Consider the following 18126-nt stretch of genomic DNA (forward strand, 5'->3'; position numbering starts at 1 on the left):
TATACAGGACAGGAGGAGCGGTACTGTGCAGTGTACATATACAGGACAGGAGGAGTGGTACTGTGCAGTGTATATATACAGGAAAGGAGGAGTGGTACTGTGCAGTGTATATATACAGGAGGAGTGGTGCTATGCAGTGTATATATACAGGGGAGGGGTACTGTGCAGTGTATATATACAGGACAGGAGTGGTACTGTGTGGTGTATATATACAGGGGAGAGGTACTGTGCAGTGTATATATATATATATATACAGGAGGAGTGGTGCTATGCAGTGTATATATACAGGAGGAGTGGTGCTATGCAGTGTATATATACAGGGGAGTGGTACTGTGCAGTGTATATACTTCAACAGCCGCCCAGCCCAGGCCCCCAGCACCTGTCCTGTATATATATTATATACACTGTATCTATGCAGGCTGTGCTGGGGGCCTGGGCTGGGAGGCTGCTGTAGTATATATATATCAGCTGCAGCCGCCCAGCCCATGGCCGCCCCAGGTCACCCAGTCCCAGACTGTCAGAACATACAGCGATATAGCATTGCACTCACTCAGGTGCTGGTAGGAGCTCCGTCTCCTCCATAAGTTCAGGAGTGCAGCAGCAAGGAGATTCAGAGCAGGAGAACTCTCCGTCCACAATGTCACGCTGGCTGTGTCCTTAATTAACCCCTATGTGTGCCTGGCCCTGCACTGACAGTGAGAAGATGCTTGTGCCAGCGCAAATTGAAAGGGTAGAAAGGGTTAAAGCAGCCAGATGGCTCTATGACTGTGTGAGTGGGCCCCCCTGTCTCGTCAGGGCCCCGGCAATTGCCCGGCTAGGCCGGGTGTTGACGCCGGCCCTGTCTGCAAATATACACTGCTGAAGTCAGGGTCTCCAGTGAGCGGGAAAGTATGAGCTGTTATGGTGGGTTACGCAAGTCTATCCAGTACTCGGTTCTCTATTTGCGACACGTGCACTGTACTCACGGTCATGAAGCACACGACACCTTGATCTCTGTCAGATACTGGGCACGCTGCACTCTTCTCTCTATGCTGCACGCTGCCTGCTCCGGTCAAGACTGAAGCTCTGACAACCACTGGCACGCTGCTTTTCTGGCGGAGTGCTGCACCCGATCTCTCTCTGGCAGCACGCACACAGTACTCACTAGCCCAGAACGTTTCACCCCTCGCTCCGTGGTGACCAACGGGCACCCTGCATGTCTCTCCTCACAGTCTGTCAGCGGCGGCGGTGGCGGTGCTTGGGCACAGGCCGGCGCTGTATGGATGCTCCAGGGCCGCAGCACTCATTGATCCTTGCTGCACACTATCTGTTCCCGCAAAGTCTTTCTCTGAGCTGCTGCTGAGCGCATTGCTCCCCTCAGCGCAGCGGTCCCTCTCTCTGGATTGCTGCAGAACGCCCGGCTTCTCTCCTGGTCCCTCTGTAGACGGTGGGGCCCTGTTGCAGCGCCGGTGCTCAGTGGAGAGGGGAAGCGGAGTGCGCCGCTCACCTGACTGCGTGCTGCCCTGGGTTGGCGCCAAACTCCTCTGCTGCGCGCATGTTCTCCTTTTATCTCCCTGCCCCCTAGGACAGGAGGAAGGTCCTGCTCACTATTGCTCCCCCGGGAAAAGAAGATGCAGCCTCGACAATTCCGGCCCCGGAAAGCAGGTACCGCGGTGCTGTCGTCCCCCTTACCCTACAATAAACCAAGTCAGGACATTGGAGTCCTAAAACAACGAGGCCTCCACTCTGCATATAGTCTTTGATAGACGTAATGTGGCAGACATTCCAAAGAATCTACCGGAAAAAATGATGGAAAAAACAAATTATTCTACAACCAAAATCTACTCTTTTCACAAGGGGAGCCCTCCAATTCCCTAACTGCCATTAATGTAGCTCACAAAGTTTCAAACTTTTCCACAGACCTGAGCACAGAAAGTGTCATCACTCAGATCTGCCCCTAATAGTGCTTCAAAAGCAAACGTGACAGACAATTTCATAGGAAGATCATGAACCTACAGTATATCTATGTTTTTCTAGTGTTGGTGGAGACACCAGAAAATACAGGACGAACTTCCAAATATATTGCCCTAGGTCAGATGTAAAGAGAGCAGCATAATATAGGGTAGAAGTGCCTGATTACAGGGATGTGTCACTTATTAGGCTGTTTGTCAATACAATTAGTATTTTATCAGAAGGAAATTAACACTATAGGACTACACTACAGTGCTAGGCAGTCAGGCTAAACAGTGTAACCCCGCCCCCACCACTGATTGGCAGCTGGCTGACAATGCACAGTGTACACAGGAAGCTGGAGGAAATCCGGTATGGATGAAAAAGTCCAGACATTTTTCTCTATTTTTGCAAATAGAAAGCAACCAATCAATGAAGCCAAGCTGGGTGGGGAGGAGCCAGAGAGAGGCAGTTCAGTGGACTCTCTCTGGGCTCCCCTCCCCATGCTTGTCTCATGTTAAAAAAAAACATTTTTTTTTCTCCAAACTACTCCAGCATTTCAAAGAAAAACATATTCCCACATACATGTCTCTGAGGAGGGGGCCTGTTGGGAATTCAAGCTGAAAGGTTCCTTTTAAATCAGTACCCCAGAGTGGCAAGATAATGATGCTAATCACTGAGCATATTCTGCTTCCAATAGCAGAAACTGTATGAAGCTTAGTAATGACCAAGTAAGGCTAATTCACAGAAAATCAGGGACATTTTGTGAGAAAGATGAAGGCTTCACCTGTTATTACTGACTCATGGCTTATCGCGTGTATAACCGACGCCGATTGATCTGGTCTCCTTAAAGCCCCTGACACATCCGACTGGGGGAATGCTGATAACTGATAGATGATTTGTGATCCCTGGAGGTGTCACAAGGCCCCCTCTATTTTACTGCCTTTCTTATCCCCCATCACAAGTAACTTATTCTAAGTATATGTCTTGGATACTACGATATTCATACTTGTCATGGTCTTTTTTTTTTACACCTTTTTGTATGGTTGGACTATTTATTAAGTGATCCTTTTAAATGCATATTTAATAAATACTTTGACTTTATGAGGTGATTATTTTGGATAGCTCGGTCAAACATTTCTAGTTGACATTGATTTCTTAGACTAAGGTGCACACTGCACTGCTCCTAGCCTATAGTGTAGGGCTTTTCCCGACATATACCAGACGGAGGTCGACATTGTGTGCTTTTTGCCTCCGTGTGGCCAGTATTTCCATACATACCATTTGTTTAACCATATATAGCACTTTCCTATACAGAGGGACACTGCAGAGAAACATAGAAAGCAATGAACATTTCTCTACAGTGGATAGTTAAGGTAGACAGATGCCTCAGCATCCATCCTGACCGTGCACACTATCGGGTGCATAGCTCCTGAGTGTATGCCCCGACACAGGGCACAGATGCTGTGCAGACTGAGCCTATAGTGTCCCAATCCCAGGGAGCTTTATAAATTAGATTTTTGATAAAAGTCCACATATTGTGGACTTGATAAAAGCCGATATGTAATCTTGTGCAGCCAAGAAGGTTGTATGGGATTAGTTCTGACTTTTATGAATCAGGAAAAGGAAAGTTACGATTGCACTTGGATCCCAACACATAGCATAATTTGCCCTGTCTTACATGATCCCACAAGTTCTCCCACCATTGTTGGACTGTTGTTAATTTTGTATAAAAATTGATGAACCTGAAGGGACAACGGTAGACTTACCATAACTGGATGCCGGTGATATTATTCAGTTGACTATAACTATTAGCATACACTTTGTGCAGTTGGTTCTTTACGTGTCTTTTATGATGTAACTTTTTTTTAATTCCTAAGTTTTTGACGATAAATCCACAGTATTCATAGGTTACTAAAGTGCTGAACTTTCCATGAACCTGTTCACAATTACTGAGTGACATCATAGAAACCTTCCCTGAAGAGGAATATGCTAAATCATTTCTACTTACTGTACTTGAGTTGCTGGCAGTGATCTTCTAATTATTGAATGGACTTGTCTGTAAACATCCAACTTCGACATGCACCGACAGGACGTATGGTTGGCAAAGCTTATGGTTACTGGTTTTATCGGCCCTTGAGAAAGTGGGACTGTGATTTCAAAGAGCTAAGGAAAAAAGAAGAAGGTTTAGGCTATTAATGTCCGAGCATTTACTAATTAGCTATGTAGATAACAGTAATTAGTCAAGTATAGTATAATGTTTTAATAGAAAGAATTGCAGATTTAAAGATGTTAATAACACATGACTTAGTTCAGATTTCTACAGCTACAAATGGCTGAATGACGTCATTTTCCACATGGCTAGTGGGCATGCTGTAGCTGGAGACCAGTAGTTATTATGAACAGTCAGTATTGAGCTCTGGGGGAACTTTACCTTAACCATCACTAGAATGCTAACATTCTAAAGCATACATAAAGGGTTGACTCTTATTATCATAGATGAAAAACTTGCTTGAAGTTTTACGAATTTAGTTTCGGTCTGGATGAATAACTTTGCTGAATATGTGATGTGTAATTAAATTTCAGTCCTTTTTAACCCTTTAACGACTAGAGGTATTTTTGGTTATGCATTTTAATTTTTTGCTCCCCTTCTTCCCAGAGCCATAACTTTTTTATTTTTTGGCCAAAATGGCCATGTGAGGGCTTGATTTTTGACGGACGAATTGTACTTTTGAACGACTCCATTGGTTTTACCATATTGTGTACTGAAAAACAGGAAAAAAAATTCCAAGTGCTGTGAAATTGCAAAAGAAAGTGCAATTCCACAATGGTTTTTTGTTTGCTTTTTTACAAGGCTTAATAAATGCTAACACCCACGAGCCATTATGATTCTACAGGTCATTACGAGTTCATAGACACCAAACAAGTCTAGATTCTTTTTTATCTAAGCAGTGAAAAAAAATTCCAAAGTTTGTAAAAAAAAAAATAAAAAAATGCGCCATTTTCCGATACCTGTAGCATCTCCATTTTTCGTGACCTTTGGTTGGATGAGGGCTTATTTTTTGCACGCTGAGCTGCTGTTTCCAATGATACCATTTTGGTGCAGATACATTCTTTTGATCGCCTGTTACTGCATTTTAATGAAATGTTGCGGCGACCAAAGAAACGTGATTCTGGCGTTTTGACTTTTTTTCTAGTTACACCATTTAGCGAGGTTAATTCTCGGGTTAATTCTTTTTTTATATTGATAGATCGGGTGATTCTGAATGCGGCAATACCAAATATGTGTATGTTTGATTTTTTGTTATTGTTTCATTTTTAATAGGGCAAAAGGGGGGTGACTTGAACTTTTATATATTTTTATTTTTTTTATTTTTTTTATATTTTTTAAAACTTTTTTTTTAAACTTTTCACATGCTTCAGTAGTCTCCATGGGAGACTAGAAGCCGTCATAACCCAATCGCCTCTGCTACATGCAGGTGATGATCAGATCGCTTGTATGAAGCAGAATTGCTGACTTGTTAAGAGCGCCAACCACCGCGCATTCCGGCACTGACAACCATAAAGGTCTGCTTTAGACCTATGATTGTCATGCCAACCCATTGGTGACCCGTGGTGATGTGACAGGAGCGCCAATGGGCGAGATTTCCGGCGCGCTTGCCGGAAGCTCTTGTTAAATGCCGCTGTCAGAATTTGACATCAGCATTTAATGGGTTAAGAGCCACGGATGGATCCATCTTGACTGTTAGAGGCACATGTCAGCTATTCAAAACAGCTGACATGTGCCAGAAAATATGGGCACAGTGCCGGAGCTCACATCAAAGGGAGGGTCTCAATAACACCTTTTGCAGTGTCTACATAGAGGGATGGATTGTGTGACTTATCATTTCACATTGTAGTATGTTTTAGTTTCTGCAGGTTACAAAGTCATATGTAAAACTTAAAAAGCATAAAGTGGAATTATTATTGAATAATGGCACATTAAGCGGCATATTTTGTCTGTTACTGGTTAATGTAATGACTAGAGATGAGAGAATCCAAACTGTAAAGTCTGTTTCACAGTTCGGAAATCTAGGGAGGAGAGAAGGAGAGAGAGATTTTTCCAGCTCCAAAGTTCAGTTCACCATTGATTTCTATGGGGTTTGGGTTCAGGTTCAATTTTGGTTACAATTCTGGTACCCAATCCAAACTTTGGACTAAAGTTCAGTTGAACCTGATGAACCCGAACTTCCCTGGGTCTGCTCATCCCTAGTATTGACAATTTGTATAAAATTCTAAATGGTGGTGGTGGTTGAAATCGTCAGAATCCTCTTGTTTCATGTATCTGCATTAGAAGAGTGTGGCAGAGTGCGGAGTCCATCACTTACTCTCCTACAATTAATGGGGCTGATGACCTCCACTATTAATGTGAGGGCACCATAATGAGTCCTTTCAGGGGACTGAGTTAGTTTCTTCCAGCATCCGAAGTATCACTGTCACATGACAGTGGCCCCTTTTATCATTGCATGAATAATTCTTACACAACTTGTTAATTTAGTTTCTGCTGTTAGATATCCAAGTTTTTAGCCTCTCTATTTATTGTAATTTAATGGAAAAATGAATGGTTTCATTTGAATGAAAGACGCAATCGTAAGATCTGTTCCTGAAAGTGCCTCTATAAAAAAGTGTAACTAAAATAAAAATCACAATACCTTAAAAAATGCCTCAAACCCTAACAAATTGCACTAAAATTCATTCAACAAGGCAGGAACATGTGTACATAAATCAACTTGAATACCATTTACTGATTTGTCAGATGTGTACCCCAGCAGTGTGTATACAGAAGACACTAAGAATTATACACTTTACTATCATTTTGATTAGTTATTTCCGAATTGAACAAATCCTACTCCAAAATCCCCTCCTCTTGTCCATGCCACATATGTAATAATGTTTTGTAGGTTCGTTCTCCCAGCAGTTCATTTCCATGACTTTAACGCCACAAAGGTGTTTAGACAAAACAAATTAGTTTTCCACAGCAGAAAGAAGGGGAACGTGGAATTCTTGCTACTCAGTTGCGAAGTAGAGGGTTTTTTTCATTGTTGGCAGAAAGACATTTCTGACATTTCTGAAAGAAGCTGTGTCCGATGTGAGAAGCCTGTTAGGAGCTTTTAAATTTGACACGGATCACAAGCAGGGAAGATTAAAACCACACGCGCCAGGAACATTTCTTCACACTGGAAATGGCTAAACCAAGGTTGAAACATTGACACCATGTTGGAAACAAAGGGGATCTCTTTACTTAGGGTGCTCAAAATATTCCTCCAAAATATGTCACTCATGTATTTGTTTCTGTAGGAAGCAGGAATCTTTTGCAGCCCAAAATATATGTCCAGTTTATTTCCTATGCTTTGGCAGAACATGCAAAGGCTGGTTTTAGGCAGTTTTGTACATTCTACATTTCCCACTACGGCATTTGTGAATTGTATGTGTAGGAATAGTTATGGTATCCTGTCAGTATACTGTATGTGAATAATGTAGGACTGATTTATTTTAGCTGCTGGGGGTATTTGTAGAATTCTTGTAGCTTTGCTCAGAAATGTCTAAAAATATATACTGTAAGCATATATCAGAGAGAGAAACTTTACAATTAATCTCTTTAACGATAAAAATATACAGCAAATAAACCACAAAATAAGAATTTATCGTATAATTTCTCAACTTTTAAGTTAATTTTTACTAAATTATAGCTCCAACCAAAAATTAAAAATTGCACTTCTCTCTACATACAGTCATGGCAGAAAGTGTTGGCACCCTTGAAATTGCTCCGGAAAATGAGGTATTTCTCCCAGGAAATAATTGCAATTACACGTTTTGTTATATATGTTTATTTCCTTTGTGTATTGGAACAACACAAAAAAAGAGAAAAAAAGGCCAAGTGGACATAATTTCACACAAAACTCCAGTAATGATGTGGACAATATTTTTGGCACCCTCAACACCCTTTGGAATAAATAACTGCAATCAATCGATTTCTAAAATCATCACCAAGCTTCTTACACCTCTCACCTGGCATTTTGCACCACTCTTCTTTTGTAAACTGCTCCAGGTCTCTCATATTTGAAGGGTGCCTTCTCCCAACAGAAATTTTAAGATCTCTCCACAGGTGTTAGATCCAGATTCATTGCTGACCACTTCAGAACACTGCAGTGCTTTGTTTCCATCCATTTCTGGGTGTTTTTTGAACACCCAGAAATGTATGTTTGGGGTCATTGTCCTGCTGGAAGACCCATGACCAGGGACACAAACCCAACTTTCTGACTGTGGTCACTACATTGCGACCCCAAGTCTTTTGCAGCAAGTAAACCCCCCAAAATCTTGGAACCTCCACTAAGGTTGACTGTATGTCTCTGTGTCAGCAGTGGGATACTACTGGGTCTCCAGCCATAGCATTTCATTTCATTTAAATGTCAACGGATAGTTTGTGCTGACACTGATGCAACCTAAGCCTACAGGACAGCTTGAATTTCTTTGTAACGTGATTGGGGCTGCTTATCCACCATCCGCACTATCCAGCATTGCAACCTTTTAACAATTTTTCTCTGCCGTCCACGTCCAGGGAGATTAGCTACACTATAATGAGTTGTAAACTTCTTGCTTATGTTGCTCACCATGGACAAAGGAACATCAAGATCTCTGGAGATGGACTTTTAACATTGACATTGTTGATATTTTTCATCAATTTTAGATCTCAAGTTCTAAGACTCTTCTTCTCCTCTTTCTATTCTCCATTATTAATGTGGCAGACAAAGCTACACAATGCAAAGATTGATCATTTATCAGGAGGACAATGAGTAAATACAGGGTGGAACATGCCAGACTAGGGTTACTACATAAATAATGAGGGATCCTTAATGCTTTTTACTGGGTGCCAATGAGTCCACTGAAAAAGTAACAACTGTATTTACCCATGATAAGGTCCAATGTCCGACTCCAACCTGTGTTCCTGACACAGGTTGGAGTCGGACATTGGACCTTATCATGGGTAAATACAGTTGTTACTTTTGTATACTGATGAGGGATTAGCTAATCGCAGCATATGGTGTATAAGTTATATGTTAAAAACAGGAGGGATTGCATTGGCAACCGGCGATTCACCTACTTTAGTTATTTACAGCATATGGTGTGAATACTGTGGTATGAGTAGGAGGGAGTGCAATCACAATTAGTGATGCACTTTTTCAGTGGACTCATTGGCACCCAGTAAAAAGCATTAAGGATCCCTCATTATTTATGTAGTAACCCTAGTCTGGCATGTTCCACCCTGTGTCACATCTAACACTTTGGTGTGATTCACATAATTCTTTATTAAGACCTATGTATTTATTTTGAATGTAAACAAGTTTGTTATTAAATAAAAACAATTGTTATATTTGAATCATTTGCTTTTGGTATTTACTCATTGTTCTCCTGATAAATTATATATTTATGAGTTATTGTACCTACATGGGTCCGTAATAATTTCTGGTGCCGTATAGAAACAATGCAAAGCTTGAGTCAAAATCTCCCCTTTTTATCTGGTTTCAGGTGTGATTTTCATATTGCCCACACCTGTTACTTGCCAAAGGTGAGCTTGAACGAGCATCACATGCTTGAAACAAAGTTGCTTACCCAAGTTTTTGGAAAGGTGCCAACAATTTTGTCGGCCTTGGGGTTTTATGTGAAATTATGTCCAATTTGCCTTTTTTTCTTAGTTTTTTTGTGTTGTTCCAATACACCCAAAGTAAATAAACATGTGTGTAACAAAAAAAATCTAATTGCAATAATTTTGTGGGAGAAATACTTTGTTTTTTGAAACAATTTCAAGGGTGCCAACACTTTTGGCCATGGCTGTATTTGTCTAGCAACTATGTATAGGAACTGTGTACATTATTTTTCTTGTGACCAAAACTGTTTGTGATTCAGATTTCTTCTTCTGACTTTAGATTTTTGATCAGGAATGACTTCTGGGTCACCCAATGGCATAACGTGGGTTGCTAGCTCCAGGGGAATAGCAAGTATTAGGCCCCATTAGAAAATGTTATTGCCCCCTTAAAAAGTAATTATGCCTCTTTAGTGCCCCTTTCAAAAGTAATAATGCCACTTTTGTGCCAACACCCTTAAAAAACAAAGATAACACTGACCGAATCTGAGTGACTAAATCCACTTCTCCCTACATAGAGCAGCTTGGCGCAATGCATTGATGTTATTGTGCTAATTGAGTTTGAAAGTGGCCATTTTGTAGGCTGTAGATCTATAACAACCGCATAAGCCAACAACTGCCTGCCGCCTACAAGACAAAGAGTGTTGGCTCTCTGTTCTCCGACTATATTGGTGCCATGTATTAGCATCAATCCAGTTCAAAGTGGTATCCGCCTGGGTACTGGGACAGAAATATTGGGCTTGTACAGTGCCTCTGACCTTAGTTTGTACAGTGCGTCATATCTTCTAGCTTCTTTTTTTTTCCTTTTGAAAATTTGCACCTCTAAGAATTTTGTGCCCAGGGCAACTGCACCCGTGACCTCAAGTCTCCCAATGCTACGGCACATGTCAGAATAATGTATTTCTGTAATATTTAATTGTTGCTCCAGTAAAACTTAGACAACTCAATGATATGTCAGAAGTTTCAATTGGTGGACATCAGGCAGTAGAGACCACTAAAGTATGATGAAAGTGTCATAATTTTTGGCTGTGTTGGCTCTGCTTGGCTCATCCTCAAAGAGGTGTAGTTAGCAGCCTATGAACTCATTGACTTTCTACGAGCCCAACCAGAACTCTGATCAGCTATGAACCAGGCAAGGAACATCACGCTGAGAACTTCACTAACTTCTAACAAGTAAAGCTGGACAGGATTTTAGAGACTTGCATTTTTGCATACACTGTTAATCGAGTTAATATTTTTTTCACACTTAGAAAAGTGATGTCGCTGATGCCACATATTCAGCAAAGTGTGATAATTTGGTGTACACTCCACATACCATTATTACCAGGATCTCTAGATGACAAGACTAAAATGACTTCTTGACATTCGGTGTATGAACTCAATAATCACCATATGGTTTGTTTCCTGATACAAGACATTCTACATATATCTCTGGTATAAATGTTCAGAACACAAAGTAAAACACTGCGATACTGTGATATGTTATTTTTAGATCTGGAGTCCTCGAGTCTCAGGTTACAATGTCCGGTATTTTTCGAGAACGTATCTTATGAGTTTTCTAAATTGAGTCCATGAGCGACTCAGTAGATAGAATTGAAGCATAACAGTTAGTAAGTTTTTACAAGCTACTCCTCCATCTGTGAGTTAATACAAAGCGCCTACCGTTAATAAAAAAAGAAAGTTAATTATGGTGAGTAATTCTCAGGACACGGCTGTGATTATACAACTGACCCGTCTGGAATGCAAAGTGGTTACTGTTTGTCTTAAAGAAACGGCATCATTTTATAGGACCAAATCCTGAAGACAAATAGTTTCTAAAACAGGCACAAAGGAATCCGTAAAAGTAGAAACAAAATTGAATAATGATGAAAAGGATTAGCATGTGTCTTGGTATAAATAAATAATCAAGTAAAAGTAACTTAAATATCATACATACATATATATGTATAATGAACAATGTAATTTATTTATTTTGTTGTATTATCCCAAGTTTATTATTACTGTAAATGTATTAACATGAAAATGTGGAGAAAGGAAAATGCTAGCAGTGCACAATATATTTCTCCGTGAATAGGTTTGCTTGAGGCTAGACTGGTGCTACGGAATACATGCCTGTCCTAATGAGTGTAGCAGGTTTTTGCTGGGCTGTGGAAAATTGAGAGAAAAGAAACAATAACCAATTTTAGGTTAACTACCTAGAAGATAATGCAAAAAGAGTGAAACATACAGATGTTATAGTACTGAGTTTCTCAGTTGTAATGGAGCTTTGTTTAATTATTAGAGAAATAAGAGTAAACATGTTGATCATAAAAGTTATTGAAGTATCCAAGATAAAAGTATTACTTATCTCAGTTGAAAATCTGTAAAAGCCATTTTCTCACCATGTTTGTGGAGGTATAAGTTAGTTTTAAAAAAATTAAATGGTAAGAAATGTGTCTAAAAATGTATATGTAGCATGCATATGTAAACAGATAGCTTTTATACTTCACCATATGTTAGTCACTAAAATACTTTTTTTCCTTCTTTTCGTTTTTATTAAAAATGGGTGTAATCAAAAACAAAAAAATGTTTGCAAATGTTTGCAGGTAAGTCATCGTAGACTTGTATCCAAAAAGGGCATAAATGACGCACAAAAGTCAGTCTATACTGTATAAAAAATACTCATTAAATACTTAATAGTAAGACCACATTGTAAACAGGATATAGAGCTGAAGAGATTAAAGGTTCATTCACACCTTATCATTTTTTATTTTGATAGATGTTGAACACTTTTTTTGTCCCATTTTTGTTTGCTTTTGGTATGTTTCCATTTTTCTTATATATCAAAAAAATAAAAATAAATATGAAGGTTTCCAAGCTTCTACTACCTATTGGACAGTGGAAAACAGATAGCAAAAGAATGATGCACAATTGGTCAGGGATGTAAAATCAGATTTGTGGAGTTTGAAATAGTATTCATTATTAATATTGTTGAATGAATTTATTACGTTTCAGAGAAATGTAGACTTGTTTTCAAAAGTTAATAACATAAATATTTTATATTTTATAAAAAAAAAGTATAAATTAATATTATTATTTTACTACATTAAATGTGTTGTTACTAATCATTGGCTATTTATGAAGGAGTTAGAACTGGAGTTATTACCGGAGTGTGGAAAAATAGAGAAGTCGGATTTGAACTGGCTTACCAATGGCAGAACACGCTCGACAGAATCTAGGTCTTGTCCATTTTTTCAGTAAACAATTGAATTTAATTATTGATTTTGAAATGCAAATTGGATCAAAATCAGACAAGTCTAAAGGTCTGCTAACACAGTCCGACCAGTAGCGGTAAAGGACAGCCGATCGGTAAACCTGTACCAAACAGCAGTCGCTCTATAGCATGTTCACACAAGCAGACCGAAGTAAATGGTGCTGACTGAGTGATCGGTTATAGATCGCTCAGTGCACATAGGGTATCAAGGTCCTCGGCAGCACAAGTCCTGTTTGCATTATCTTTTGTACTGTGCAAAATATTATATCACCCTACAAATGAGCATTTTGCTTGTTCATTGAGGTGACTGACAGATAAGCGTGAAATGAATGTTAATAAGAATGTATTATTAGCTCTAGTTTTTTTTCAGTTCCAGCAGTTCTCAAAAAACATATATAGACTATCATGGCTTTTTTTGTATTTTATCTGAAAAAAACCCTCAAAACAAACAAAAACTGATACATTGCATGCATGAAATGTAGGCATGTGTATGGCGCCTAATCAATGGCATAGGAGGTTTAATCAGAAGAAATAATATGCTTCTTAAACTTGGCAAAAAAAAAAAATATATATATATATATATATATATATATATATATATATATATCCTTCCACAAACAACAGCAATAACATGATTTTTCCTAGAGCTTTACAAAGAATTATAAGACAACGGTATTTCAGAATTAGGCTAGTTTCACACTAGCGTTAACTGCAATACGTCGCAAATGCGTCGTTTTTGCGAAACGCCGCATCCAGCAAAAGTTTTTGCTGGATACGTTGTTTCGTCATAGAGTAACATTAGCGACGCATTTGCGACGCATTTGCGACGCATTTCAAAACGGTGAATGCGTTTGGCGGCGTTTGGGCGTATGGTAGCGGTCCGTCGGGAGAAAAAAACGTTACATGTAACGTTTTTTGCTCCCGACGGTCCGCTTTTTCCGACCGCGCATGCGCAGTCGGAACTCCGCCCCCACCTCCCCGCACTTCCCCGCACATCACAATGGGGCAGCGGATGCGTGGGAAATATGCATCCGCTGCCCCCGTTGTGCGGCGGAGACCACACTAGCGTCGGGAACGTCGGCCCGACGCGCAGCGACGGGTTGTTCCCGACGCTAGTGTGAAAGTAGCCTTAGGCCGGGGTCACACTAGCGATGAATACGAACGAGCGTATGCAATAAAACATAACCGTTTTTTTTATTTTTTTACACGGTATTAAGAAATGGGGTACGTGAACTTTTGATCAGGGTCATTTGGATGTTTTGGGTTGTCATTATGATTTAAAAAGAGAAAACACAGTAGTTTGACAATAAATGGCTTCACCCAACCACCAACCACGAGTGGAGAAAAAGTTTTGGTGTTACCATTCATATTCTCTGAAAAAAGGCCAAGAAAGCAAAAATTCTGCCGGGGTATGTAAACTTTTGAGCACAACTGTATTTTACATGCAATTGTAAAGTTGTCCCAAAAGTGGTTTGTAATCATATTCAGATGATCACCCCTTAATGAATTCTGAAGTAAACCCGACATGTACTATATGTATTTGTAGCCATATTGAAATTGATTTTAGCACCATCCAAATTGAGACACATGGTGAAAATCAAAAGTTTAAAAATAAAATGAGATTGGAATCAAGTGCTTCATTGTAATTGTATACGACAAGCGAAACCTTAAGATTCCTAAAACATGAATATATTACAGGGAAACATTGCACTGGATAGAGAAGAATGAGCCCAGATGTGTTATTCTGTTTGCATTATCACTTCATAATAGAAAAATGCATTGCTACATATGTGGTGACACGAACGCTGATAAAATACATTATTTAAGCACATTGTCAGTGATTGTTTCAGTATGTTGAATAAGACAGCTTGGAATTTATTTGTCTGAAAATATTTTTATAGTCTGGAAAACAATCTTTATAAAGTTAAGCCCCCAAGCGGCAGCTCGGAATTCAATAGATATATTGGCGAAAAATGTTAAAATGGTGGCTCTTCTGTATCTTTAGGGATTGTACAGTTGGGTGTACAAAGGATGGGAATTATTATTCTTTGAATGTGAATATTTAATTTCTTTAGTGTATGTAGACCCTACAGTTTGACACATATGAAGCAGAACATAGTTCATTAGCCCAGGTATGCTTGCTCCAGATGAAGTAGATATGACAGTTTAGTGTTTTAAAGGGAAGTGTACTTTCTATAAATGCAGCAAATATCAATTGTTCAGATAAATATAAGAAAATGTAATATATATTATCAGATAATTCTGATTGTTAATCCACATATAAGATACTTCTTCATCTTCCCCCTGCCTGTTTTAATTTGTCATCAACTCAGAAAAAAAAACAACTCTTTTTGCTCAAGACCAGATGGACTGTCAGCTCACTGTGGAGTCTGGTTACCCATCACATTATACTCTATGGATTGGTGAAAAGGGAAGAGTAGTAAGAAGCAGCATGAAAAAACAGGCAGAAAAAAATATAGAGATATTGTATTCAGCTTTCAAACTGGTCTATTACCTCATCCAGATCTGGATTCATACCTACACTGCTCAATACTTTTGTATAATCTCCTCTATTCAGCTACTGTTTCACTCTATGTGTTATCTAAGGAATAAAAAGTGGGTAACCATCTTTTTTTTATTACAGCAGTTTGTCTCCTCTTGTCAGCTGAGTCAAAAACTATTTAAAAGATAGAGCTTATAGAGGGGAAAACTGGTGAAAATGCAGGATGCAAGTCATGTAATGGCCAGAAATAGTGTAATTCCTCATGTACACACACGACACCTTATTGTGAAAAGGTGTAAAGATAAAGAACCTTTATGTAGGGTGGTGTCCATCTGAATGATCGTTCATACCAATGTTCACTGCTCAGGGTAAACTGGCTTAGTGATCAAATGCAATTGACTGTAACTTTTAAAGGGCCTGTCCAGGCTTGGGTATAATGTCTGTAGTCACTATGTGACTGCAGACCTGTGAATCCTTACAGTGCGCACACTGCGCATTGCCAGGATTCTCTGGTAGCGGCGTCATGAGTGGGTGGTTGCGTAGTGGCAAGTATGGAATTTGCATACATGCGGTAATGTGGTGGCAGGACGTGCGGGGCCTCACTCAATACAAGTGGATTGAGCGAGGCTGGATACAGAATGTGGAAAGTAGTATGCAACTCGCATACTTGTGGTCACATAACCGCTCATTCTCACTGCTGGCACTGCAGAATCCTGACAGCAAGCACTGTGCACGCCACTGTGAAGATTCACAAGTCTGAAGTCACAAGGAGTGATTGCAGACTTGTACCCCCAGGTTGAACAAGCCCTTTAAGTGTAAATAAAAATTATCATTCACATAAGGGGATGTGCTGCCGACAACATGCACTATGAAATTTGTGCACTGATTTGCATATTTGATTAGTGACATATTCTAATATCACAATTGCAGTAAAGTTATTTGCTCGCAAAAGATCCATAACAGGGTGGACATGCCACATCATTTGTAGAATAAAGCTTCTTAGATTTTACTGCATTTATTAAGCAATTGCTGCCATTACTTCTATGCTTCCTAGTTCGGCGGTGGTTTGGACGAGACACGCTGTCATTCTATGCCTCGAGATTATCATGCTGCTGCTGATCTTATATAGTTTAGGTAGAAATTCTCTGTGGGACATTCTTTGCTGCAGTTTTAGTGGTGTGATAGAGTATCTGTCTCAGTGCTACAGCGATACGTGAAAGGATCCCAAGACAAGGCAATAAGCAATGACTTGTATGGGTAATCATTAAGTCTCTGCAAACAAAACCAGATGGTCCATGGCTGCGTGAAATTTCTGTCATAAACCCATATCATATTTATGGTAGAGTACCTGGCAAAGTAAGATCCTGAAGCACTCTCTGTTCCTAGAACAGAAAAAAAACCTTCTATAAAATGTTTCCATAAGACACAAAACAGGAACAGATCATTGGTGGAAATAATTAATCTCCGTGTCTGCTTTCATCGTAGTCTTCCTTCCTTGACATATGGTTTCCCTACACAGAATAGACTTTCCACTATTTTAATAGGTTGTTGTTTTTTTAAAAAAATGTCAGGCTTTTATATCTTAGCCCAGACATAAAAGACCCTACAAGTCAAACAAAGTCCTTTATAAACCAAAAATGATAAAAAAATAATAGGTACCGTAATAGATTTCCAATTTTCCCGGTTTATGATCTGCTCTGGCAATGCTAATCCACATGGAAGCATTACTGTTCAGCCACTAACAAGTACTGAAGATCTGTGATCACATCTGGACATGTATTCGATTTACAGGTCAGTTGGTCTTTGACTATAATTGTTCTTTAGAGACAGATTTTGCCAAATAAAATATACAGGTTCTATACACTGTAGATAATATAGAGATTGCAGTTTAAGGCCTTTCACACGTCCAGATAATTCCGGTACCGGAGAAATCGGTACCGGAGTTATCCGTGTCCGTGTGCTCACGTGGCACATCAGTGTGGCACACGTGCGGCATCTGTGTGCCGCCCGTGTGCCACCTGAGGACCACACGGACCATGCAGGAGAGACAGCGCTACCGTAACCTGTGTGGTGCTGAAGGCGGCATTCATCTCTTCTCCCTCGCAGGAGAGAAGAGATGAATGATCAATATTTTTTTTTTTTTTGGTAAAAATAAAGTTGCTGGGACCTCCCGCCTCCCATCCCCAGTGCGCCGCCCGGCCCCTTGCAGAAGAAATACTCACCCGGCTCCCGCGATGTCTCCTCTCTCCTCTCAGCGCCGGCAGCCTGTCCTGTGTGAGCGGTCACGTGGGACCGCTCATTACAGTGAGGAATATGCGCATATTCCTCACTGTAATGAGCGGTCCCACGTGACCGCTCACACAGGACAGGCTGCTGGTGCTGAGAGGAGAGAGGAGACATCACGGGAGCCGGGTGAGTATTTCTTCTGCAAGGGGCTGGGCGGCGCACTGGGGATGGGAGGCGGGAGGTCCCAGCAACTTTATTTTTACCCCCCCCCCAAAAAAAAAAAAGATCATTCATCTCTTCTCTCCCGCGAGGGAGAAGAGATGAATGCCGCCTTCAGCACCACACAGGGGGGACAGCGCTTACTGTAGCGCTGTCTCTCCTGCGGGCGGTACATGCACACGGAGGAGAGTGCACACTGTTCTCCGTGTGCACTTGTGCAGGATGTATTGTTGTACGTGCTGCCTGAGAAACAGAGACATGTCTCCGTGTTTTGCACATGGACACACGGTCCGTGAAAGACATGTGCATAGACCC

At 40.2% G+C, this 18126-nt stretch overlaps 1 protein-coding gene across 1 annotated transcript in view; it reads right to left on the reverse strand.

Annotated features, from left to right (window-relative positions):
- The window catches only part of VEGFC (vascular endothelial growth factor C), a 224443-nt gene that overhangs the window by 34467 nt on the left and 171850 nt on the right, over positions 1-18126 (reverse strand). The window contains exon 4 of the mRNA XM_077279540.1: positions 3941-4095. Coding sequence (XP_077135655.1) covers positions 3941-4095 — 155 coding nt within the window. The remainder of the gene's footprint in view (positions 1-3940; positions 4096-18126) is intronic.

Source organism: Ranitomeya variabilis, chromosome 1 (assembly GCF_051348905.1).
Source record: "Ranitomeya variabilis isolate aRanVar5 chromosome 1, aRanVar5.hap1, whole genome shotgun sequence".
Classification (NCBI taxonomy): Eukaryota; Metazoa; Chordata; class Amphibia; order Anura; family Dendrobatidae; genus Ranitomeya; species Ranitomeya variabilis.